The sequence below is a fragment of the Myotis myotis genome, unplaced genomic scaffold, assembly GCF_014108235.1.
Source record: "Myotis myotis isolate mMyoMyo1 unplaced genomic scaffold, mMyoMyo1.p scaffold_m19_p_4, whole genome shotgun sequence".
Classification (NCBI taxonomy): domain Eukaryota; kingdom Metazoa; phylum Chordata; class Mammalia; order Chiroptera; family Vespertilionidae; genus Myotis; species Myotis myotis.
In genome coordinates, this window is record NW_023416346.1 from 32,669,076 (window position 1) to 32,695,019 (window position 25,944).

General features: G+C 47.7%; 1 protein-coding gene across 1 annotated transcript in view; it reads right to left on the minus strand.

Annotated features, from left to right (window-relative positions):
- The window catches only part of XPNPEP2 (X-prolyl aminopeptidase 2), a 30,365-nt gene continuing 4,421 nt past the window's right edge, over positions 1-25,944 (minus strand). Inside the window, exons 3-21 of the mRNA XM_036305888.1 lie at positions 25,432-25,542; positions 24,197-24,260; positions 23,483-23,587; positions 23,137-23,223; positions 22,097-22,243; positions 18,508-18,609; positions 17,775-17,856; positions 17,368-17,563; positions 16,527-16,616; positions 13,376-13,485; positions 12,583-12,660; positions 11,418-11,489; positions 8,873-8,933; positions 6,655-6,724; positions 6,041-6,145; positions 5,551-5,610; positions 4,945-5,021; positions 2,646-2,735; positions 1-1,965 (exon numbers count right to left, since the gene is read on the minus strand). Coding sequence (XP_036161781.1) covers positions 1,771-1,965; positions 2,646-2,735; positions 4,945-5,021; positions 5,551-5,610; positions 6,041-6,145; positions 6,655-6,724; positions 8,873-8,933; positions 11,418-11,489; positions 12,583-12,660; positions 13,376-13,485; positions 16,527-16,616; positions 17,368-17,563; positions 17,775-17,856; positions 18,508-18,609; positions 22,097-22,243; positions 23,137-23,223; positions 23,483-23,587; positions 24,197-24,260; positions 25,432-25,542 — 1,902 coding nt within the window. The 3' untranslated portion in view covers positions 1-1,770. The remainder of the gene's footprint in view (positions 1,966-2,645; positions 2,736-4,944; positions 5,022-5,550; positions 5,611-6,040; positions 6,146-6,654; positions 6,725-8,872; positions 8,934-11,417; positions 11,490-12,582; positions 12,661-13,375; positions 13,486-16,526; positions 16,617-17,367; positions 17,564-17,774; positions 17,857-18,507; positions 18,610-22,096; positions 22,244-23,136; positions 23,224-23,482; positions 23,588-24,196; positions 24,261-25,431; positions 25,543-25,944) is intronic.

The window sequence follows — 25,944 nt, forward strand, 5'->3', positions numbered from 1 at the left end:
TTGGTGGAACCTGTAATTTTATTATTAGTAGTTGTCTTTGTGGGGTGAGCATGTGAAGGAGCAAATGACTCAGCCAACAGAGGCCCACTGTTGGGTGCTAGGGGCCTCAGTGAGGCTGGCTCAGAGCTGGAGCCTTTGGATGCAAGCATCGCTGGTGATAATTGTCACAGGCAAACTAGGCCTGGTGGTCCCAAGCTGGGGGACTCCTCTGCCTGGTGCGTTTGCCCAGTACCCTGCCTCAAAGGCTTGGTTCTCTCTTTCCCCAGACTATGCTCCTCTGAGCAAAGATAGTGGCCCCAACTTTCCTGAATCACATTTGACAAATACCCCAGTGTGAAGCTCCCCTCTGTTCCTTCCATAAGGCTCCAAGATCTTTAGCGCAGGAAGTAGTTGGCTGGGCGTGGCATGCATGGGAATACAGGAACACTGCACGCATGCTCACAGGCACATTCTCAAGCACATGTGCTCCCCAACCGAGCTTCTGGGAGCCTCACATCCCCACCCCCACTCTGCCTCCCCCACCACAAAAGCCACAGGTAATAGAAGTCCCCAGCAACACAGCAGACAATGCAAAACCTAAATGCAGGCTTTGTTGCCAGGTTGTTTTAAGTATCTAGCAGGATGTGCTAGATGGCTAACGGCCCAGGTGGCTAACGGCTGGGCTGGCCAGAGAAAACTACCCTTCCCCACCCCCCAACAACAGTGGCTCAGAGAGCCAGAGAGGGCTGGGAGGTAGGCTAAGGGATTCTCCATGGTGCCAAAAGTCAAGAGTTGGACTGCTGGCCCATTCTGGTCCCACCATGTCCCAACCAAACACTGTGTATCTTGGGCAGATCCCACTCTGTCTGGACTCAGTTCTCTTATCTATAAAATGGGGAAACCAGACACTGGCCTCACAGGTTAATGGTCATCCAAGGATGCTGAAGGATTTAATAGCATCGTCACTGTGGCTGTACTTTGGAAAGTTAAATGGGCTCCCACATGCCAGGAAATCTGAGAGAATGATTCAGCATCACTGTTCAGGGCTTTTCCCAACTTTGGGTAGGGCCATATTCCAGAGCGCTTCCCGCATTCCCTCCTACCCCATGGCCAAATTCCTATGGCTTAAGTCCCTATCCTGTCACTTGGCATGGAGCCCATCCAGGGTTTGGAAGTGATGGGCTCACACGTTGGGTGGAGGGCTGCTGTACATGCCCCTTCCCTGGCTGGTCTCCCTGACCCTGGGGTGGCAGTATGGCATCAGAGGACTCAACCACCCTCCCTTCCTCTCCCTTTATAGGCACAGCAGGACACTTGGAAGCCACCCTTGTTCCTTCAATCTATGGGCAAGCAGCCAGGAGGTCACTGTAGGGCCAGGTACAGGTGGGGGTGAATAGAGGCAACCTTAAGGGCATGGAGTTAGGAGCCAGTGTGAGGGAACAGCTCTGGTGGTTTTAGGGTGAGGCTCTCCCAGGGCCATGGGGTCCCTGGGGGTAAGGCACTGCCCTATATTGGCCTTTGGGGCGCAGCAGCAACAGGATCTGCCAGGTTATAGGTTAGGCCTACTGGGCTCACTGGAGGAAAGGAACTAGCTGGCTCTCCTATCCTGGGGTTGGGAACCGAGGGTGAGGTGTATAAGCCCAAGAAGCCCTGAGTGGCTGGGGCTTGGTCCTGGAGAAGGAAGCTGAGGACAAAGGTTTCCAGGCAATGGGCCAGCAGAAGTTCTTAGGGCATGGGGGGTGCAGGGTGAAGGGAGCTGAGTGACAGGGTTAGCAGGGGAGTCCTGGGCCTCTAGACACTCCAGCCAAGGATGGCAAGAGTGGAGGCTGCCAACAGAGAGGCCAAAAAGGTGGTGTGTGGAGCCTTTGCAGACAAGGGCTCTGTGTGCTGCTGCAACCACTTGAGTTCCTCCAGTAGTTGGCGCTTCTCCAGCTCTGGGCCCACCTTCTCTCGGATGGTCTGGTAGTAGCGATTCAGGTATTGGAGCTGCAAAGGGTAGGAGGGATGAGGTGTTCCTTAGGGTGAGCTGCCAAGAGCTGAGATCTTGGTGCCATCTAGTTCCCTGCTGTGGTAGTCCAGCTGCTCACCTTGGCCCAAGTACCCATAGATACCCCATAGGTGCCCATAGGGGATTTATGCACTTAGTACCCAATCTCTGGTCCTTCCCTTCTGATTCCCCAGCCATCATCAGGCTCAGGCATTCTCCAGGGCTTTTCAGAGGCAGTTTGACACAGTGGCTGTTTAATGTCATAGTGACTTCCTTGGGGTGTGAGTCAGGGGGAGTGGATTTCAGGCCTGGCAATGACAGTAAGTAGGGCAGGCCTTATCCCATTTTACCGAAAACGGTTCTGTGGTCCAGAGTGGGGGAGGGATTGATTTTTAGTTCTAGGACTTGAGTTGGCAGAGTTCAGAGACCTAGTCTCAGACTCCCCAGGAAGTTACTACCTGGTCTGACTGGAGCTTTCAAGAACTCCTGGGGTCTCTGGTGAGGAAAGAAGGCATACCACAGTGTGTGCCTACAGATGCCACCAGTGTGAACCCTCCCAGTGGAATGGAAGGGGCATGGAGTCTTGGGGTGGGGGGAGCAGAGGCGAGAGAGGCCCAGGGTGGAGAAGGCAGGAACTGGTTCAGGGTCTGAAGGGTTGACAGTGCTGAAGGGCACTCACCTGCTCTGGGGACAGCAGTCTGACATCAATGAGATTCCGGTCATAGGGTACCAATGTCACCACTTCAAAGGTCAGGTAGGTCCCTGGGTACTGAAAGGCCACAGGGAAGGTGGAAAAGCAGGAAAAGCAGGAAGTGAGTGAAGGGGAGAAGCTAGGCTGAAGGAAGTGCTGGAACACGCCACCCAGAAGCTATAGGCACAGGGAACTGACCCTTATCAAACCCAAGACTCAGAGAAGGCTTGAGTCTCCCACAATGCCCTTGGCTACCCCCCTTTCTACCACTTAACACCCCACATTTGGTGGTTCCCTCCTAATTCGTGAATCTAGACTTAGGTCTGTATTTCTCAAACTTTGTGCATCCACACAGCATCTAGGGAGCTTGTTAAATGTGTAGATTCTGAGACCCATCCCCCCAGACACTGGAGTGAGAAACTCTAGGGTGGGGCTGGGAACCTACAATCAAATAATTTAAAGATAAGTATTAGAATTTTATGTCTATCTCCACATTTCTATCTATGTATCTATTGATGAATCTATAGAGATAAGTATGAAGAAAAAATAGCCCATAATTCCCATCTCTCATAGAGGTCTTGCATGTATACGCTTAGGAACTGGAGAGCATTATGCTAAGTGAAATAAGCCAGTCAGAGAAAGTAAATATCACATGATCTCACTCATTTATGGAATATATGAACAACATAAACTGATGAACAAAAACAGATCCAGAGACAGAGAAACACCGATCAGACCATCAAACCTCAGAAGGAAGGTAGGGGAGGGTGGGGGTAAGGGGGAGAGATCAACCAAAGGACTTATATGCGTGTATATAGGCCTAACCAATGGACACAGACAACAGGGGGGTGAGGGCATGAGTGTGTGCGTGGGGGGGGGTAAGGACACATATGTAATAACTTAACAAAGAAACAAAAAAAGGGAAAAAAAGAAAATTCAAACTATAAAAAGATACCCAATATTTGAAAGTCTCCTCCCTGCCTGCTTTCTTTCCTGAAAACATTTTAGACATATACAGTATATATGTCTATATTTTTAAAATTCATGCAAAATCATGCACTATTCTGCACATTCTCTTCCCCACCTCACCTCAATAGTAAACCTAGGAGAGCACTCCATGTTAGCAGAGGGAGAAGCAGCTCATTCTTTTTAAGGGCTGCATGAGGATCCATAGTATGTGGATCATGATTTATTTAACCAGTGATAGATATTTAGACTGTTTCTACTCCTTAAACTATGACTATTGATACTACAGTCAACATCATTGTATATAAACATCTTGGTGATCTTTTGTGACTATATCCAGAAGGTATATATCTGGCAGAGGGAATGCTGAGATAAAAAATACAGGCCAAAAAAAAAAAAAATAGTACAGGCATTTTGTTTTGTTTTGTTTTGTTTTGTTAATCCTCACCCAAGGATATTTTTCTTATTGCTTTTTAAAGAAGTGGAAGAGACAGAGAGAAAGAGACATCAATGTGAGAAAGACACATCGATTGGTTGCCTCCCTTAGGCACCCTGACTGGGGATTGAACCTACAACCTGGGTATGTGCCCTGACCGGGAATCAAACCCTTAACCTTTCAGTGTATGGTATGATGCTCCAACCAACTGAGCCACACTAGCCAGGGTCATAGCTGTTTTTTAAATGTTCATTTTTACAAATAAACTTACTACCATTTTGTGAAATTACAAGGGCATTCAGTTAGTAGTGCTGAAATTGAGATTGGCTTGAATTTACAGATTAATTTAGGTAGAAATGTCATCTTCATAATATTGAGGCTTCTTTCTGGAGAGCACCATTTACTTAAATCTTTTTTATATCCCTGAGTAGAGATTTTTTCCATGTAAGTTTTTGAAAGTTTGTACCTAGGTAGTTTATCTTGTTGGTTGCTATTATACGGAATTGTTACTTCTCAGAAGCTCTCAGAAGGTGATCATTATATACATTGAGAACCAATGATTTAGGGCAGGAATACTGACTCATTTGGTCTGGATTGGGACCTGGGCATTGGTGTTTGTTTTAATTTTTTTAAAAAAAGTTCTCTATATATGGTTCTAATATTCTAATATGCAAACAGGTTTGAGAAACTCTGATTTATAAAATTTTTCTGGAGCTAAGGAAGACTCCAAATAAATTCATGTCCACACATTCAGATGCCCTTTCCTGTGACCTTCTGTAGACCCTTCTACACACACACACACACACACACACACACACACACACACACAGCCCAAAGTCACTGCCATCCTGTTTAAGCTTCCAGCCCATCTCAGTGGCACTTTACCTTGGTCTTTGCTTCTACCACGAGGGCCACATCTTCAAGACGGATCCCAAATTCGCCATCCTGATAGTAACCAGGTTCTGGGAGACACAGAGATGCTGGTTGCATTAAGCAGGGGGAAAACCTGAGCCCAGACTTCCTGTACCAATTGAGGAGTGGCTACAGAGTATGGCTGCCTGGCTGCCCTTGCCTGGTGACCAGGGTAGACCCACTGCTTGTTAGATGTTCATTGGCTACCCTGAGGCAACCTGCCGGGCCTCAGCTCACTCTAACCTCCCTTGTAGCCTAGTGGGGAAGACGTCAGGGCCCACTTGGGTCCTGGAGGTACTTCCATCTCCCTGTGTTCAACTGTTTTGTTACCCCAATAGTTAATTGGAGACTCTATAGTTGGATGTACAGCTGGGAACCAACTCCCAAAAGCAAAATGAGGGTATGGGCTGAAGAGGCCTATGGTTAGGGTTGAGCAACCCATTTGGGACTGAGAGTGGCAAGTAGAAGGAGGGCAGCAGTTGATCCCAGGTGTGCCTGTGCCTACCATGTTCTCTAGACTGCAGTCCTGGGCTAGTTTTGGGGTGCAGGGTGGGGGTTGAAGGAGCCCAAGAGTCATACCGATGGAAGTGAACATTCCCTTGCCCATAGTAAGGCCGCTGGAATGGAATCCCACTGGCCCTGGAAAGGGAGATATAGGTAAAGTTTCAGTGCTCCTATACTCACCAGCTTGGAAAGTAGCAGGCTCTCTGGAACAGTAGGTAACTGGGGATTCCTGGGTACCTCTAGCAGCACTTGTCCACCATGTTATTGTCTACCTTACAGACCAGATTGACTCTAGCTTTTCTTTCTGCAGGGTCTCTTCCAGTTAGCTACTAGGTATTGGCCTGCTACTCCTCTCTCTGGGGCCCTCCCAGATGCCAGGCAGGCCACCGGAGTGGCCAAACTCCCAGCATTTCTCACTTACCCCACGGAGCATCATTTCCCACCAGCTGGGTAACCTTGGATGGGTCACTGCATCTCTGAGGGTTTGGTCATTTCCATAACTATGAAAGGATCTACCATGTTCAGAAGAAGGAGAACCCTGAGGGAGTGTTGAGGAGATACCTACACTCGTGCACACACAGGAAGTTGCCAATGCCATGGCCTGTCCCGTGGCCATAATTGAGCCCAACCTCCCACAAGGCTTTGCGGGCAAAGGCTTCCAACATTGGTCCTGGAAGAGAGATGGCACCCAGTCAGTCTTCTGGACCCCATACTGTTCACCTTGCTCCTTTCTTGCTCTCTTGTTATAGAGCCTACTGCCAGGATGGTGCCTGTGGAGAGGGGCTGCTGAGAGGCAGGTAAGCTGTACTATCTCCAGCACACCTTACGTCGTACCCATTATCTGGACTGATGACTCTATTACAATTTCTCCACATCTGCCAAGACACCTACTTCCTCCAGGAATCCTCCCATGACTCCTGCAGCCCACTCTAACCTCCCCAACCTAAGCTTAGATCAAGAGGCAGGAGGCCTGTGTTCAAAGCCTGGCTCTCCTAGTGACTCTGTGTAACCTTGGGCAAATCGCTTTCTCTCTCTAGGCCGGGTTTTCTTATCTATACAACGTATGGGTGATGATATAATCCCTGCCCCCAACCCCCAGTAACTCCTCCAGGGTGGTGGTCTGAGTCTAGTGAAATCAGTGTCTAAGACTCTGGGTCCAGCCTGGTCTCTGAAACCTACCTGATGTACCAGCAGGAAAGATGAGTCTGGAAAGATCGATATTTCCTATCAACACGCGGGTATATGCCTCCTGATGGGGGGGGGGAAGAGGGAGAAATAAGGTGGCACATAAGAAGGGGAACCCGAGTTTCCAGCTGTTTGGCCTATGTGTATGTAGGTGTGTGGGCCCAGGCCTGTGTGTGTGTGGGGGGGGGGTGGCGAGGGGGGAGGGTGTTTGGAGGGAGGTGAATGTTCATGTGTGGTCACCCAGGTTCTAGAACATGCCCAGAGGTGGCAGAGGGGGACCTGCCCAAAGCTTGGTGCATGGGATGCTTGTAGATGATGGTGAGCTGAGACAGTGACAGCAGGGGCTTGGGAGGCAAACTCCCTGGGCTGGAACCCTGACTTGGCCACTCACAAACTCTGAACCTTAAGCAAGCACCTTTAACCTCGCTGGGTCTCACTTTCCTCTTTTTTTTTTTTTTTTTAAATATATTTTATTGATTTTTTACAGAGAGGAAGGGAGAGAGATAGAGAGTTAGAAACATCGATGAGAGAGAAACATCGATCAGCTGCCTCCTGCACATCTCCTACTGGGGATATGCCCGCAACCCAGGTACATGCCCTTGACCGGAATCGAACCTGGGACCTTTCAGTCCGCAGGCCAATGCTCTATCCACTGAGCCAAACCGGTTTCAGCTCACTTTCCTCTTTTATGATGGGATGACCACAATACTAGCTCATAATGTTGCTGGGATGAGTAGGGAGACTCATGCACGTAAGGTGCTCCCAACAGAGTAAATGCTCAAATTGAGGCCAGAGCCCTTATTACCATTATCATGATCATCCTTTTTTTAAGGTTTAAAATTTGGGTTGGGATCTGATAGTGTGCCAGATCAGCCTCGTTTGGTCAGGGCTGTGACCTTGTGGAAAAAGAAAGGAAAGTGGTCCTAGCCGATTTGGCTCAGTGGATAGAGCGTCGGCCTGTGGACTGAAGGGTTCCAGATTCAATTCTAGTCAAGGGCACATACCCAGATTGCAGGCTTGATCCTCAATAGGGGACACACAGGAGGCAGCCAATCAATGGTTCCCTGTCATCATTGATGTTTCTATTTCTCTCTCCCTCTCCCTTCCTCTCTGAAATAAATAAAAATATGTTAAAAAAAGAAAAAAAGAAAGGAAATTGGGCTGACAGCAGCCTCTTTTCCTGGTCAGGCCCTATAGCAGTGATGGCGAACCTATGACATGCGTGTCAGAAGTGACACGTGAACTCACTTTTTTGGTTGATTTTTCTTTGTTAAATGGCATTTAAATATATAAAATAAATATCAAAAATATAAGTCTTTGTTTTACTATGGTTGCAAATATCAAAAAATTTCTATATGTGACACGGCACCAGAGTTAAGTTAGGGTTTTTCAAAATGCTGACACGCCGAGCTCAAAAGGTTTGCCATCACTGCCCTATAGCAATGTCTCTCTCTCTCTCTCTCTCTCTCTCTCTCTCTCTCTCTCTCTCTCTCTCTCTTTCTCTTTCTCTCTCTCTCTCATACACACACACACACACACACACACACACACACACACACACGTTTTTCATCTCGGGCAGGACAACCTAGGCAGCAGACTCAAACCGCTAAACTGTGAGCTCCTTGAGGCCTAACCAGTGCTGACATTTTCAGTGCAATGCCTGAACCACAGTCTGCTTGCTGAATGCATGAATGCAGCCCCCTGTTCCCCACTTTCTCCAGAGGCCCCCTAGTGAACATAGATGAGTTCCCAGCCTCTGCATCAAGCAGACCAGCCCTCACTGCTTCCTGAAAAGCCCCAGCTCCTTTCCACCTCTGCGACTTTCCTCCTGGAATGCCTTTCTCCCTCCTTTCTGCTGAGCACAGAGCTAGGCACACAGACAGCACCAAGTAAATATTTGTTCATTGATTTCCTGAAATGAGATGATGATAAGCTTGGGCACATCTAAACGAATGCCATTCACATCATGGTTATGACTACTTCCTATGAGAGCACACAGGCAGCCACACAGATTGTGAAGTTCTGTTGGTGGCCTGAAACATCTCTGGGGAAGAACCCGGGAACACTGGGTTTTGTGGTACTAACTTGCTGTGTGAACATGGGCAAACTACTTAACCTCAGATTCGGTAACATGAAAGGGCTCTTAATAGAGTGATCTCTTGGGTATCCCTGGAATGAGGATGGGTAGAGGAAATCTAGGTCTAATGCTTACCTTTTGGAAAGCAGATGGGGTACCCCAGTGGACTGTTCTGGTGATGTCTGTGGTTCCGCCCCTGTGTAGAAGGAAAATCAACATGTCCAGCTCTGCTGAACACCTGGGGGTAAGGATCGTGCCTGTGTGCTTCCTGTGTGCTCTCAAGGAGGGTTTGAGTGGCAGGGCTGGGACAGGGGTGGATGGGAGGAAGATGACTGCCTTCAGCAAATGCCCATCTTCAGCATTTATGGGTGAAGGAGCTGCAAAGCTATCAAAATCAAATTACTATATTGTCGGGCAATCCTGATTTTTCACAAACAGCTCCCCATTCTGGCTGTTTGTAAACTTGGCTTTGCTTGGGTCAAGCTCACTCTAAAAGTAAGGTTTCTTCCATGCCTGGCCAGTGGTGGCTCAGTGGTTGAGTGTTGACCTATGAACCAGGAGGTTGTGGTTTGATTCCCAGTCAGGACACATGCCCGGGTTGTGGGCTCTATCCCCAGTGGGGGACATGCAGGAGACTGCTGATCAATGTTTCTATCTCTCTCCCGCTCTCCCTCTTTGCAATCAATAAAAATATATTAAAAACAAAAATAAAAGCAATGCTTCTTCCAGGCTTTGTGAGAGGTGCGAGGGGATTGTCCCATTTTTACAGACTGGGAAACAGATCCAGAGACATCATAACACACACACATCCAGATAGTTATTTACTATCCATAGAACACTTTTGGCAGCTCCCTGGGGAGGGAGAGAGAGCAGGTTTCATTATCTCCATTTCACAGATGAGGGGATTAAGGCTGGGAGGCCCTGTCCTTCTCTGAGCCTCAGTGAAGCCAGCCCTGCATCAAGAGCTCACTCTCCACACAGTTGCTCTACTGTAAACATGGATCTGACCCAGGAATTTGCTCAGAGTCCCAGTGAACTGAAGCCAGAAGCCAAAAAGTCTGACCACCAGCTGCAGCTGTTCCCCCAGGATGGCCCATGTGGCCACCCTGGGAGGGGGGAGGGGAGAAATGGTCCCAGGGCCCTGGGGACTCCTCCTTGGGAGCAGCTCACAGGGCGTGGCAGACTTCTTCAGAAGGAGAGAAGTGAGGTGACCATTTCCCTGGCCTCACCCTGCTCTGAGCATGCCCCAATCCAGCAACGCCCCACAAATTCACTTCCCCTTTGCACACTGGCTGTGCCCAGTACACAAAGAGCCACACTGGTCACTAGGAAAGGCTTCTGGGCTGCGTGCCTGCTCTTCTGGCTCTCAGGGCTATGCTCAGAATATGCGAAATGCCTTTGTCATTAGCACATTCACCATTTCTACAAGAGAGAGGATGACAAACTGTTCGAAGCTACTCCTCCATCAGTCCCAGCACCACTTCTTTCCCTCAGTCCACCTGCTTCCTAGATGAGAAGGGAAACTCTTCCAGCTCCTCTCAGCTCAGCTCCTGTGTGAATGATTGGTTACATATTTGGAAGGAATGGGGTTAGCCTGTTCTGCATGGCTGGCACATCCGGGTGTTCAGGTTGTGCACTGTGTAAGGGTAACACATCTAAAGGAATGCCATTCACTTCATGGTTCTGTACTAATTTTGATGAGAGCACACAGGTGGACACTCAGATTGCGAAGTCTTGGTGCAGGGGTTACAGCAACCTCTTACATCAAAACATCTTACAGCAAAACATTGATCTGTTGCCTCCTGCATGGCCCCCACTGGAAACTGAGCCCACAACCTTGCCAGTGTGGCTCAGTTGGTTGGGCATTGTCCCGTGCACCGAAAGGTTGCTGGTTTGATTCTTAGATGCTTGCGCATGTCCAGGTTGTGGGCTCCATCCCCGTGGGGGGGGGGGCGGGGTGCAGGAGGCAGCTGATCAATGTTTCGTTCTTGCATCGTTTAACTCTCGCATCAATGTCTCTCTCTCTCTTCCTCTCCCTTCCTCTCTCTCTAAAAATCAATTAAAAAAATCTTTGAAAAACATAGGACAGTGCCCTACATGTGGTTGTGCATGCACTCAGGGGAGCACACACAGACACATACCCATGATCTGGGTGTCCCTTGAGATTGCTTCTCTTGCGGGCCTGTTGCTTTTGGATTCTGCCCATACCCCCAACCTGACATGGTCACCTCACCCATGCAGGTGGGAGGGGAGGGGGCTGAGGAGGATGCATGGCTTGGCGGTGTGTGCATGAGTGGGTGAGAGTATGGGTACACTGATTGTGCAGCAAGGCAGGGCTGCTAAGCATGCCTGTTCAGACTGGGTAATAATATGTGGGCTTAAAAACATTTTATTTGAGCCAGAGGAATCATCCTGATTCTCACTGAGGTGCTGCATGGGCAACCTTACTGTTTTGGCCTCTGTGTGTTTCCCACTATGCAGAAACACCCCCCACCCCCCCCCCACCCCCACCCCCACCCCCCACCGCCAAGTGTAAAAATGGGAAGGCTCATTCAATGCAGGCTTTTCCTTTCTCAGATGAAGAATCCATGACCAGGATGGGAAAGCCTTGGCCAGCTATTGGCCACCCAAGGTGTCTGGGCTGAGACAGCCAGGCCAGAGTGTGGTAGAGGCTACATACCAGTATTGTCCCCCAGAATCCACCAGGTACATCTCATCTGAAGTCAGCTTGCGGTGTACCTCCTTTGATGGGCTGAGAAGGGGAGAGACGCTGAGAAAAGGAGCAGCCAATCCCTGTACTGGGTGGGGTGGGGGTCCTCTATGAAAGCAGAGGAACCCTCCTCACCCCTGGGGGCTGGACTTTCAGGTTGACTCCTTTGGTGAAGTCATTATCTCCCAAAGGGCCCTAGGAAAGTCTTCAGCTTCTGCCACTAATGTCCTCAGCATGTATCTGTTTATCCTGCACTTCACAAGCAAGGCCCCGGTCTCCAGGGAGGAGAGAAGGAAAGATCCCAGAATGTGGGGGCTGGGAGAACCGCAGAGAGCACCACTGCAGTCATCACCTTTTACATAAGGAGAAACCAGTCTGCAGAGGCCAAGGGAGTTGCAAAAGCCATGGGGTAAAGTGGGAAGGGAGCTGGGCCTGGACTCTTTCTCTAACTTCCTGCTGCCTCCTAGAGCAGAGGGCCCTGAGCAGCCAAGGTGCAAGTACTCAAGGACGGGGCTGGAGAGCAAGGTTTGGTAGGGCCGAGGAGTTCCTACCTAGGCCAAGGCAGATGAGGACTTGGGAAATGCCATGGGAGGGAATTCTGGGATAGGCTAGGCTGGCCCTTGGAGGATGTCTGACCTACCCTGTTGTGCCCATGCCAGCCTGAGGCATCTGGTCAGCTTGACCTCCCAAATTTCATCAGGCAGGCCTACAGATGTTTGTGTCCTATGGAGCCAAACATTTAGCCAGCCTACATCTTGGGCCCACCTTAGTTGATTCAAGTTGAATGAACAGGCCTTTCTCCCCATGTGCTTGTGAGCTTTAAGAATTAACTCACATGAATAACTCACAGGACATCAAGGAAAAGCATCCAGCATCAGCCCTGCTTCTATTCCAGATCCCTTAGCCCTGAGTGCTCACAAAGTCACAGCCTCTTGGGGGAAAATTGCTCGGGCCTTTTAATTCTAAGGAGACACCTCAACCTACCCACTGGGCCCCACTCCCCACCCTCAGCCCCCACAGTGCTAAAGGCCTCAAAGTTTAAATATGGACTCGGGTCCCAGAGCATTACTTCCTCCACCCCCACTCCCCCTGTTCATACACTGGGATCACCAGAAAATTCTTTTTCCTGAAGTACCTGTAGTGGGCCAGGGCAGCGTTCAGACCACTAGCAGAGATGGTTTGGAAACTGGGTCCGGAGGAAAACTTTTCTTTTCTGCAAAGTACAAGGCAGGAATGGTCAATGAATGGGCCCAGGATATCGAACAAGGACAAATGAAGGTCACAGCTGCTTCTACCTCAGCCACACTCTCCCAGTCCCACTTCTTGGTTCCATCTTCCCAAGTCCCTACCTGCCACTTATAGAGCACTCAAGGTCAGAGAAGGAGGGACTGTATACACTAGTTATTCCTCCTCCACCTCCATGTTACAGATGGGGAAACCAAGGCCTATATGACCCACAGTATGTTCGTGGTAAAGCAAGAGTGAAGAAACTTAGTTTCCTGTATTTAAAAACGTCCCTAACCCGAGAGCAGCATCCTTCACCTCAAACCTACAGCCTGCCTATGACCTGGTGCCCTCAGGGAACCTCCATCTTCAACTTTATATTGTCAAGTGGTCCAGGGGCCAATAGATCTGAACCAGCTACCCCCAGGGAGAACGAGCTATGCCTGAAGGAGACACTAGGGGGTGATATTGGGTTGTGGCTCTTGAAGTTGTTCTACTGTCAGCTGGGGCTGGAGAATGTTACCCAAACACTCCCTGCCCAGCTCCAGGACCACCCAAGAACCAGTCACTCCTAGTTCCAGAGAGGCCCCCAAACACAAGGAGGGTCTTCCTTTCCCCCAAAGTATGGAGACCAAGTCCCCTTCCCTTCCCCCACCCCCACATTAGAACATAATCAGCCAAAAAGGACAGCCGTGGTCCTTCACCCTCGGAATGTGTCCAGTAGCTGTGCCCCTGAGAACTCGTCCACTGTGCCTTTGGGCACGTTCTTCTCCAGCCAGACCAAGTAGCAGATCAATGCCACAGCATCCTGCACCTGGAGTGGGGCAAGCAGAGAAACTGGCTGAGGAACAGTCTCAATCAAGGCTCCAGGATGATGAGACCAGGTGGCTGGTCTGGCTGAACTTTAAGAACATGAGGGTTTCACCGGCTATTTGATAATATGAAGGGATTCTTGTTAGTGTTTACGTATGTAGTTACAGGGTAGTGATGTTTTGAAGAGTCCTTGTCTTTTAGAGATACTTACTGACATGTTGACAGAAGAAAGGATATAATATCTGGGATTTGCTTTAAGGTCACCCAGCAGCAGAGGGTGGGGGATGGAGGAGATGAATGTGGGTTTGCAGACAATATGGAATTGCCCATATTGATGACAGTTGAAACTCAGTGATGGTGTATGGGAATCATTATGCCATTTTCTCGACTTTCACATATGTTTAAGATTTTCCATAAGAAAAAGTTTTTTAAAATGTGCTTTATCCTTATTTTATTGGGAATATCCAAACAAGTGAGCCATCCTCTTGCCAGGGTGAGAAAATAATTACAGCGAACACTTGGAATGTGCCTGACGGTGCTCAAAGCAATACATATATCATTTCATATAATAATTATATGTATGTAATTATATATACTTACAAATTTATATAATTCATATGATTCTTACATATTTATATAATTATATATTTACATGTATATACACATTATATGTATGTAAATGCATGTACATACATTTATATAATATGCAGTTATATATTATATATTGATTATATATTATAATGAAATACTTAAACATATAATTTATTAATATTTATTATATATAGCCAGCCTCTGTAGCCACAGGCTCTGTATCCACAGATTCAACCAACCATGGATCAAAAATATTTGAAAAAGTATTCAGAAAGTCAATCCCTAAACAATACAGTATAACAACTACAGGGTGGCCCAAAAGTAGGTTTACAGTTGTTCATATGTAAAATAATACAATAATTAGTAAATAATACAAGAATAAACTTCATTTCATGTACTCACAACTATAAACCTACTTTTGCCCCACCCTCTATTTACTCCACATTTGCATTCCATTAGGTATTATAAGTAATCTAGAGGTGATTTAAAGTATGTGGAAGGAGCCCTAGTCAGTTTGGCTCAGTGGATAGAGCATCGGCCTGCAAACTGAAGAGTCCTGGGTTCAATTCCAGTCAAGGGCACATACCTCTGTTGCAGGTTCCTCCCTGGCCCTGGTTAAGGGTGCGTGCAGGAGGCAACCAATCAATGTGTTTCACTTACATCAATATTTCTCTCTGTCTTTCCCTCTCTTCCACTCTCTCTAAAAATCAATGGAAAAATATCCTCGAGTGAGGATAAATAAATAAATAATTATATGGGAGGATGTGTGTAGGCTATATGCAAATACTAGAACATTTTACATAAGGGACTTGAGCATCTGCAGATTTTGGTATCTGAGGGGGTCCTGGAACTAATCTTCTGTGGATATTGAAAGATGACTATTATTGATATTACCAGAGGCCCAGTGCACAAAAATTTGGGCACTCGGGGGGGGGGGGTGTCCCTCAGCTTGGCCTATGCCCTCTTGCAGTCTGGGACCCCTCGGAGGATGTCCACCTGCTGGCTTAGGCCTGCTCCCTGGGAGATCGGGCCCAAGCTGGCAGTCAGACATCCCTCTGGCAGCCCAGCAGCCCTCGGGGGATGTCCACTTACCAGCAGGGAGCAGGCCTAAGCTACAGTCAGACATCCTTAGTGCTGCTGAGGAGGTGGGAGAAGCTCCCGCCACCACCGCTGTGCTGGCAGCCATCAGCCTGGCTTGTGGCTGAGCAGAGCTCCCCCTGTGGAAGTGCACTGACCACCAGGGGACAGCTCCTGCATTGAGCATCTGCCCCCTGGTGGTCAGTGTGTGTCATAGTGACCAGTCATTCGCAGTTGTTCTGCTGTTAGGGTCAATTTGCATATTACCCTTTTATTATATAGGAAGATAGAGGCCTGGTGCATGGGTGGGGGCTGGCTGGTTTGCCCTGAAGGGTGTTCCGGATCAGGATGGGGGTCCTGCTGGGGTGCCTGGCCAGCCTGGGTGAGGGGCTGATAGCTGTTTGTAGCTGGTCACACCCCCTTCAGGGTGTGGGTCCCCATTGGGGTGCCTGGCCAGCCTGGGTGAAGGGCTGATGGCTGTTTGAAGGCTGGTCAAGTCCCCTCCCCCCAGTGGGGACCCTCACCCCATGGAGGTTTGGCCAGCCTGGGTGAGGGGCTGATGGCTGTTTTCAGGCTGGCCACACACCCTTTAGGGTTGGGGGTCCCCCTTGGGTGCCTGGCCAGTCTGGGTGAGGGGCTGAGGGTTATTTTCAGGCTGGTCAAGCCCCCCGGCGACAGAAGCTCCCAGCCTCTCTTTTTTCCTTTCTTTTTTTTTATTTTGGGCTTTATTTACCTTCTATAATTGAAACTTTGTAGCCTTGAGTGGAGCTCAGAGCCAGCCAGGGTGGGGCGGGAAGCTTGGCTTCCTCCATCACTGGGGCAACCAAGCCTCCTGCTTACTCCAGCTCCGTGGCTGCTGGCCGCCATCTTGGTTGGGTTAATTTGCATATAGTTGCTCTGATTGGCTGGTGGGCGTGGTTTAAGGTGTAGCAAAGGTATGGTCAATTTGCATGTTTGTCTTTTATTAGTGTAAATAATATATGAGTTTTATGTACACATATATCATAGTATAATATATATTATATATTTATTTAATCTTCAAAACAACCCTATGCTGCAGATTACTATTTTAATCCTCACTTTACAGATGATGTAACTGAGGCCCAGAGAGGTGAAGCCACTTGCCCAAGGTTACCCATCTAGGAGGTGAGCTGGGGTTTGAACTCTGATACCTTAGCTCCAGGGCCTGTGTTCTAAACCACTATACCATGCCAGGAGTAAGGTAGTAAAGCACTGGTTTATGCCTAAGAATTCTGTGTCCACTTCTGTTTCATTGAAGGAAGGGGCTTCTTCAGGCTCCTCCTGCAGGGTCCCCTTTGTAACCCCTCAGATCAGGAGCTTCAAAAAGGCTGTTCTGCCTGCCCATGGACTTACGTGGCTGGCCTTGAGGAGAGTCTGCTCCTTGCTGTTTTTCACCGCCTTGGTTACCATCACTGGGGAGTAGGTTTCTGCTATGACTTTATCCTGTCATGTGCAGAGAAGAAGAGGTCTGAGAACCTTTTCCAAGGGACAGTATGTTTGAAATGGATTGACAAGAAATCCTCGCTGAAGGGAGGCTTGCCTATCCCTATGGTGGCAATGACTTTTCCTTGTGTCCTTTCTGGCTATTCAGGTCTTTCCTAGTCTTCCATGGCCAGCTTAACCTCCCCTCCTTCCTGCCCTTCTATCACTCCCTGCCTCTGGATTCCACCAGCGCTCTTGGACAGATCAGAGCCTGGCCCCCACCAGTCAATGGGCTTTTCTGACAGTGAGTTTCCTGCCCATCATACCCCAACATATATCACTTATTGAGCACCTACTGTGTGCCAGGCACTGTGTTTTACATGCACTATTTCCTCTATAGCTCCTCAGAGCAACTCCTCTGAGGTTGGGACTCTTATCACCACTTAACAGGTAAGGGAACAGAGGTCCAGCTTGGATAAGTCAGTTGTCCAAGGTTATTGCACAACCAGTTGGGGCAAAGCCAGGACTCAGTCTCAGGCTTGGCATCCTCAAAGCCTCTGCTCTACCAAGCTGTACTCCCTCTAGCCTCCTTGACAGTCTCTGAGTTTTCTGTGGACAGACAACTGGTTCTTCTTTTCCTTCTCTTCCCAGTGAGGCCTAGAAGGGGGCTCACTGCACCATTTCTGACTGACCAACTGCCAGAATGGCTGAGGGGCTTCTCAGGGCTGGAGTGGGGCAGTGTCTGGCCCAGGCTGGGGCCTGGCAGACCCACCTGGGGTATCACGTTGTAAAATGCATACATAGTATTGCTGGTCCCAATCCAGATCCTCACAGCTCCTGAGGCGTAGGCTTGGACGCTGTCATAGACTTGGCTATAATCTTCAAGTTGCACACACATGGGTCCTGTGCAGCTGGAGTTCAGATACTGCAGGGTCTCGGAGTTAAAGCGACTCTTGTTTACAAATAACCTGAGTAGGAAGGCAAGATCAGGAAAGTCCTGAGAATATTTAAGGACAACGCAAAGGACCTGAGGCCCTTTGTTGTTGGAGGCCAGGGAGCGAGAGCAGACCAGATTTGGAATAGGTGGGAACAGCGGTCAAAGGGGTAGGAAAAACTCCAAGCTCATGGGAAGGCTGCATACGGTGGTAGGATAAAGGGCAAGGCAAAGAAAAGCCATACCTGATGGATGAGTCCGTGAGCAGCGTGTAGGAATAGAAGAAGGGGTTATAAGGGATGTCACTACTGCGCAGGTTGAAGAGCCCTGGGGAGGAGGAAGGGACTATGTATGAGGCTGAACTGCTTGAAGCCAGCACATTTGACGCCTATGCCCCACTATTTGCTTTGGCACCCCCAAAGATTGCCAGCAGCACCCCTGCTTCATCTACCTTTGCATATTTCTCAGTCTTTGGGGGTGGGGGCGTCTTTGAGGAGGGGATGAGACTTATGGACCCTTCTCTCAGAAAAATGCAGATGCCCAGTCAGCAGTAAGCACACAGTTTCAGGGGGTTCCCAGATTATCTGAAGCCTAGAGCTGGGGTCAGGTAAGAAGCCCTTGGGCCACACAGGGACAGAACAGAGCTTCACTGGGTGCTAAAGCTGGATGTGTGAGTGCCATGGGATGGGGGCTGGGCTGCTGGGAGGTGATTTCTGAGCCTCTTCCCCTTCATGAGACAGAAACCTTTGCTGCTGTGTTCAGGCCATTCCTCCAGTGGCCTGGGGGCTGGCCCCAGATTGCCCTGGGCTTCCTTGTTGCTTTATTCAGCAGATATGATCTCCTTCCCTCTCCCCTTAGTTCCCATAGGCCATGGCCACAGAAGTGGTGGGCACCTGGTGGCTGGGGGAGGAGTCCTACGCTGCAGGGTCCAGGAGGCTTGGGGGTTGGAGGAAGCCAGTCTCCCACATGTGTACTCACAGGCTGTCTCATCAAGCATTGACAGAAGCACAGCAGTTGGGGCCTTGCGATGCTTCTGCATCTGGCTGCGAATGTTAGATACTTTCTCCTGCCAGGTGCTCCCTAGAAGCAAAGGAGCCCAAAGAAAGCATGAGTAATATACCTTCTCTTTGACACTCTGAGGGGGCTCCCTTAGGGCAATAGTTTTTCATTTCCCTAAAAGCAGTGGAATTCTTTCTTTAAATAAACTTCTACTCTTGCAGTCCTTAGGGATATGGCAGCCGTGGGCAAACTACGGCCCGCGGGCCGGATCCGGCCAGTTTGAAATGAATAAAACTAAAAAAAAAAAAAAAAAAAAAAGACTGTACCCTTTTATGTAATGATGTTTACTTTGAATTTATATTAGGTCACACAAACACTCCATCCATGCTTTTGTTCCGGCCCTCCGGTCCAGTTTAAGAACCCATTGTGGCCCTCGAGTCAAAAAGTTTGCCCACCCCTGGGATATGGGCTTTGGACCCACGCTATCTGGGTTTAAATCCTAGCTCTGCCATTTCTAGCTGGGTGACCTTGGGCAAATTAGTTATATTTTGCACATGTGTAAAATGAGAACAGATCATAATGATAGTATCATTAGGATTGTTATGGGGATCAAATGAATTCATATATAGGGTGTCCCCCCAAAATGTGTACACACACATTGAATAATTACAAAGGCAGTGTTTATTAAAATACATTTCATTTTCAAAATTGAGCTATCAGCTGCTAAAGTGTGTATACATTTGGGGGGATTCCCTGTATTTAAAAATTTTATTGGATTTATTGTGATGACATTTGTTAGTAAAATTATACGGGTTTCAAGTGTATATTGTATTGTGTGTTCACCGCCCTAAATAAAGTCTCCTTCTGTCACCATTTATCTCCCTTTACCCTGAATACATATTTGTAATGCGCATAGAATGGTGTACTGGGGTATAGTGAGTCGGATACAACTTTCTGATCAATAAATATGCATGCAGAACAGAGAGCAGGAGAGCAGCCCTAGTTGAAGGGCAAAAGAATAGGACTGGGCCATGTTTAAGTCTCTTCCCAGCAGTAACCCTGGTGCTTAATACACCACAGATCTGGTCTAAGCACTTTGTATACATTGTTTTAATTCTTACTTGGCCCATTTTACAGAGTCTTAGAGGAGTCAAAGTGACTTATCTAGGGTCTCATAGCTGGCAAGGGGTGGAGCTGAGATTTGAACCCAGTTGATTTGACTATATGGTTCACACTCTTAATCTGTAAAGACCCTGGACTATCTTGCTAACATTGTCAGTCTCCAAACCTGTCCTTAAATTCAGTGTCACAGAGCTATCCTTTCTGGGATGCTGTATCCTGGTCTTAGGACTTTAGTTTTCATCTTTTATTCCTGCTCCCTATAAAGAACCTACCTCTATACAGGGCTAGGAATTTACCCACAGGTCATAACCCATTAATAGGGTCCTAGTTGGGCTCAGAGATTAGCATAAATAACTGAATGCCATTTAAAAAAAAAACTGTATGCAAACAGCTAAAACAATTCAACAAGAATCAAAGCTTTGGGTATCACACTTTTTTTTTTTCCTTTTAGTTTTCCCCCACTTGGGTATGATACTTTTCTTAAGGTTTATTTTATTTTACTGTGGCAAAATACACATACCATAAAATGTATCATTATAACAGTTTTAAAGTGTACAATTCAGTGGCTTTAAGAACAATCATAAGATTGTGCAACCACCACCACTATCTAATTCCAGAACATTTTCATCTCCCCAAAGGAAACCCTGTAGCCCTTATGCAGTCTCTCCCTATTCCACCTTCTTTCAGCCTGTGGAAAACACTACTCTGCTTTCTGTCTCAATGGATTTGCCTCTGCTGGATATTTCATACAAATGGAACCATACAATATGGGGCCTTCTTTAACTGGCTTCTTTCACCTAGAATTATGCTTTCAAGGTTTATGAATGTGATAATTTTTGAGACAAATAATGAAAGCAAATTTAAATTGTCCAATACAGCCCTAGCCGATTTGGCTCAGTGGATAGAGTGTCAGTCCGAGGACTGAAGGGACTCGGGTTCGATTCCGGTCAAGGGCACATACCTTGGTTGTAGGTTCCTTGGCTCTGGTCGGGGTGCGTGCAGGAGGCAACCAACCAATGTGTCTCTCTCACATTGATGTTTCTCTCTGTCTCTCCCTCTCCCTTCCACTCTTTCTAAAAATCAACGGAAAAATATCCTCAGGTGAGGATTAACAAAACCAAAACCAAAAATAATCTGGTACATATAGGTATCTTTGAGTAACTAACTTTTCAAGTTCTTTCCTTGCTCCCTTGGCCCTTCAAAACCCATGAGTTGCTGGAGAAACAATCTCTCATCTCTATAACCTTAGAGACTCAAGAACTTTATTTTCGGGCTTTCAGGCCCAATTCTGGCACCTGATGGCTATTCTTGAGACAAGTAGCCAGCGATGGCTCGGTTTCCCCTCACTTGTGGGACGTGACAAAACTCATGCAAATTGTCTCCCAGTTTCTGGGAAGTTTTCCTCTTTATCCCCTCCCCTTCCTGACATAACCATGCCCTTCTTTATCTGAACCAGATAAGTTTTATGTTTGATGGAACAGCCATGGATATCAAGTTTCTTTAAAACCTGCCAAGATGCAGAAAGAATGATTCTATAAATTACATCAGAATGAATAAAGAAAATTGGACACAATTTTAACTTGTTTCATCAGAGCTGCTATTTTGAAATTCCCCTCCTGCTTTTTTGTCTCTTCTCCAAACAACAAATGTGCATGGACCTGCAAGTGAAAAGGGGCCTCTCAGATTGCCCAATATTCCTAGGAATCCAGGTCCATTGGCCCGTTCAGAATTCCTGGGAAGGTAGAACAGTAGTGGTGGCCAAAACTGATTCACAGTCAGTAAGCAGCCTGATCCTGCCAGGATTTTAGTTACTACTTATAAGAATCATAGAGCATACTGTTCTTTTATGATGTATTTAGATAGTGTCAGCAGGGTTAAGGTTACTGATGTTAGAGTTTTTGGGGTCACTTAACTTTGCTTTGTAGTCCAGCTGAAACTTTAATCCTAATCTGTGCCACACACTGACCCCGAGCTTATTTACTGCCTTTGTCCACCCTGGCCCACCCAACTCCAGCCACCTTAAATCTAAATTCCTCATCATAAGAGCGCTGGAAGTCAAGGTTTGAATGAGTCAGTGGGAGTTGTCTCCAGTACCACATCAGCAACTCATATTGTGTCTTTTCTCTCTTCAAAAGGGTATGTTATTTTTCATCTTTCTCTGACTCCCTTGTTTTCTCTCTCCCTACTTCCTATTGCTTCAAATACTAACACTCTTTATTCCAGCATTTTCTAAATATGATCTGGGGACCTTTTGATTCTGAGTCACGTTTGAGAGGGTTCAGAAATCTGCATTTTAAACAAACACCCAAGGCAATTGGGGTGGACATGAAGTTTTGAGAACCATTGCTTTGGTACCTCTCAGGACAATTTTTTTTTCAGCCAGAGTAGCAGCAGCAGGGGCCCGTGTTGCTATATGTTGAGAAGGAGAGCTGGCTTGGGGATTCACCTGTGAATGCCTCCTGCAGGACATAAATGGGCTGGCTTGGAACTGGAGGCCTCTTTGAACCCCACACCAGGTCCACAAGGTTGGTTGTGATTGACACCAGCTCTCTGTCAGAGCCTTGGAGGGCCGTGTCATAACTCTTCCAGGTGCCTGCAGAGACAGGAAGGAGTCACTTGTCCCCTGCCCACTGACTCAGGCACAGTTAGTCTTTATCCAGTCTGTCTCCTGTTCTGCTCCTGTAGCCCTAGCTGCCCAGAGCCTGTCCAAGCAGCCTGGCCCTCCTGAGTCCTGTCTTCTCACCTTCTTCTTTCCACTTTCAAAGACTAATTTCCCTGAGTCCACTCCAATACTTTCCATAGCCAATTGGCTAAGCTCATCTTATTAAGTACCAATGGATGTGGGGCCCTCTTTCTGTACTATCCATTTTGACTGAGCTTCAATGTTATAGCCCAAAGGAATGATGATGTTTAGGCCACTGGAAAGGCTGTCAAAGAAGCCATTTCTGAAGTGTGAGCCTTTAGTACATATTCACGAGGTCTCTATCTTTGGGGTCAGGCTGGCCAGTCAGTTGGGGCCCCAGAACCCAGGGAGCTGCATTCCTGGGGAGAGGGAAGACTGCGCTTCTTTACTTAGAAGCCCTCTCAACTTCTTTGACCCTTCCAAGCTGCCTTCCAGAAGAGGGCTACCAAGTAAGTGATTCTAGTGCCCTAATTAGTAGAGTTCCAGGTCCCAGAGGATTGTTCTGGGTTCAAAGACATCTTAGACTATTCATTTGCTAGATCTTAATAGTTCACTGAGTCTTCTAGATTGGGTCTCCACCCTCATGACTTTAAAAAGTCTGTATTCATTCTTTTAAATATATTTTCATTACAAAATTCATGAATACATTCTTGTTGCAAAATATTCTGCAAGCACAAGTTCAAACACTATGTCTTTAGTCTCCCTGCCCCTTCTTCTACCAAAACTATGCTTCTTTACATCCCAGGGAAGCTGAGTCATCCTCATTGGTGTAGACAAATACAGGGACTGAAGGAAGAACTTACCAATGGAGAAGAGGAGGGGGTCAAAGCCCACACGCCCTCCAGCAGGAATCTCATTGAAGAGCCAGTTGACAATGGGAGTACTGCCAACTTAGAGGAAGACAGGAAGGAACAGAGGTCACCTCCAGGGCCAGCCCCAGACCCTCTAACCAGGCTTCTGCCTGTGATAGTGCTGCCATGTGTGTCCTCCTTGATAGCAGCCTCAAAGTTTAAGAATGGCCTCGAATTTCCCCAGCTTTCTATAGGGACCGAACTTGGCCTTGAATGTACCCCCTCACCTAGTACATCCCCGAACTTACCATAGCCTGGGTTCCAGGACTTAGGGAACAAATCCATGCAGCCCCTTTACCTTCCTTATGGAGCTCCCAATTGCAGTCCATCTCTTGCTCAGCCTGGGTCCAGTAGCGGCTGTCAGTCCAGAGACCTGCTTTCCCCATGGTCACCACTGCAGTTCCTGGGGCAGAACAAAGAAACTTGGAGGTGAGGGTGAAAGTGAAGGATGTGGTTTTATTAGTGCATGTGCAATAATCAGCAAGAGAAGCTTGGATTTCATTCAAGGGGCCAGGATCAGGGTGGGAAGCCCCTTCAAAAACTGGGACCTCATATAAGGCCTCTACATTTGTGCCTCATTTGGCCATGTGAAGTGATGTTTTCCCTAAAACGACCAGCAAAGCAATATTTTGTTCCCAAGTGACCCAAGGGAATCAGCAGGTTCCTAGTGGCTAGACATAGGAGTAGGGACTGTCCCAGAAAAGGAGCTCAGGTAGTGCTAGGCTGTGCCTGGCTGTGGCAGAGGCAATGAGCACTGGAAGGAAGCCAGGAGGGCTCTCTGCCTCATGCAGAAGTGTGGCTGGTGGACTATGAGATGTGTGCCCTGGGGAATCTGATGGGACATCTGCCCTGGTGACCCTTTTTGGAGTGGTGGAGTGGAGGCAGAGTAATAAGGAGCTTCTGGACACCAGGTCCTGGGGTCTTGGGTGCAGAGAGCTAGCCACACCAGGGTACCTGTGACCACCTCTGAGACAACCAGTAGAAGCAATGAGGGAAGGGTAATAGTTGTTACCTGAAGACCCTGTAAAGCCTGTCATCCATGTAAGCCTCTTGTCATGTTCGCCAATGTACTCACTCTAGGAAATCAACATTATCGTTAGCCTTCCTCATGAAGTCAGACCTCACACGAAAGGCTCCCAATCACATCCCAGTTCTTTTTAGTAAGATTGATCCAGTCCTAAAAGCCAGGCATACTGGGCACCTCTTCCAGGAAGCACTCTGGAATTCCCCCTAGCTCTTAAGATCTCTTCCCTTGAACAACTATATCTCTTAGAGTCTAAACCTCACAATCTAATACTAAAATGTTCTGCAAAGGAGTCTTAAATCCCTGGACAGAATGCAAATTCTGTGCAGTCTGGGATCATGTCTTTTGGTTCTTCTGGGTTCTTCCCTCGAGCTGTCACCCTATTCCCCAGTCTAGCATAGTACACTGAGTCCATCATAAATCATTTCTGCAGAGGGCTTTATACATTATAATATTTTGATCCTCGTAATCCTCAGACACAGAGTTCATTATTCCTATCTTGCAGAAGAGGAAACTAAGGCTCAGAAGTTCAGACACTTAGCCAAGGTTCTTAGTCTTTCCCAGCAGGTAGGCAAACTAATTCAAGTGATCTTATTGTCACTAAAATTCCTCCTCTTCCAAATGGGTTTGTGCTGGAAAGGTGGATGGGGTGAAGGGGGGAAACAGTAGTGGGAAAGGGTGGGCAGGGATCTTCTTTGGGAAAAGCAGTTCTTTAGACTATATTGTTTCCTGTCTGTTCCCCCTCCCCTAGCCTACATACACCCCGAACTTGTGTAGTCCGGGGCACTAGATGATTTCAGTGCTCCGTCCATTAGGTTATGAAAAAGGCTGAGCAGGAAGGGCGCTTATCATTCTTCCAGTCCTATTCCAAGACTACATCCTATCCTCCTAAACATTCATTGTGGATCTGTCATCTAGGAAGTGATCAAAAACATTCATTGTGGATCTGTCATCTAGGAAGTGATCAAAAATTCTGAAGTTATTTATAGTTTCATTGCCTGAGGTCAAGATTTGGCAGTGTCTTCCTTCCTATGTAAAGGATTGCATTCTTTCAGCTCTTTAAACTCCCATGTCCAAGCTCCCCATTTTCTTCCTTTGCCTGTCAAATCCTTCCTCTGCCTACATCTTCTGAGTCATAACAATCTCCTGTTTGTGGCCTGTTCTCATAAGCTGACCTGGGGTAGCAGAAAGGGCAAGGATGGGGGGTGGGGGCCATCCCTTACCATGTGGGCATCCGTGTTTGGGATGATGTAGGCAGAGAGATTCTGGGTTTGCATCTGCTGGCGAAGGGCTGTGAGCTGCACTGTGGTATTGACCACAGTAACTGGAAGGTACTGTCGTGGGACAGAAAGACACCAAGACACACACAGAGACACATATTGTTTAGAAAAAATGATGCCTGTGTCCCCATCATCTTCTTAGGCAGGGCTTCAGGGCTGGTAGGGTGGGTAGGCTGGGCTGGCCTGGAGAGGGATGGGGCAGCAACTGATATTACGGGTTAGTCTAGATTAAGGTGCATGGGCTGAGCAGAGAGGGAGGTGTTGAAGAGCTTGGAGAGGGACCCTTTGTGATAATAATGGGACCTTAGTCTAGGATTGTGGGTGAAGTTGCAGGGGACAGTCTCTCTTTGGATATCTTAGAGGTAGCACTACCAATTTAACAAATATAAATACAGGATGCCAATTCAGTCACATTTGAATTGCAGATAAACAAATAATGTTTTAGTGTAAGTATGT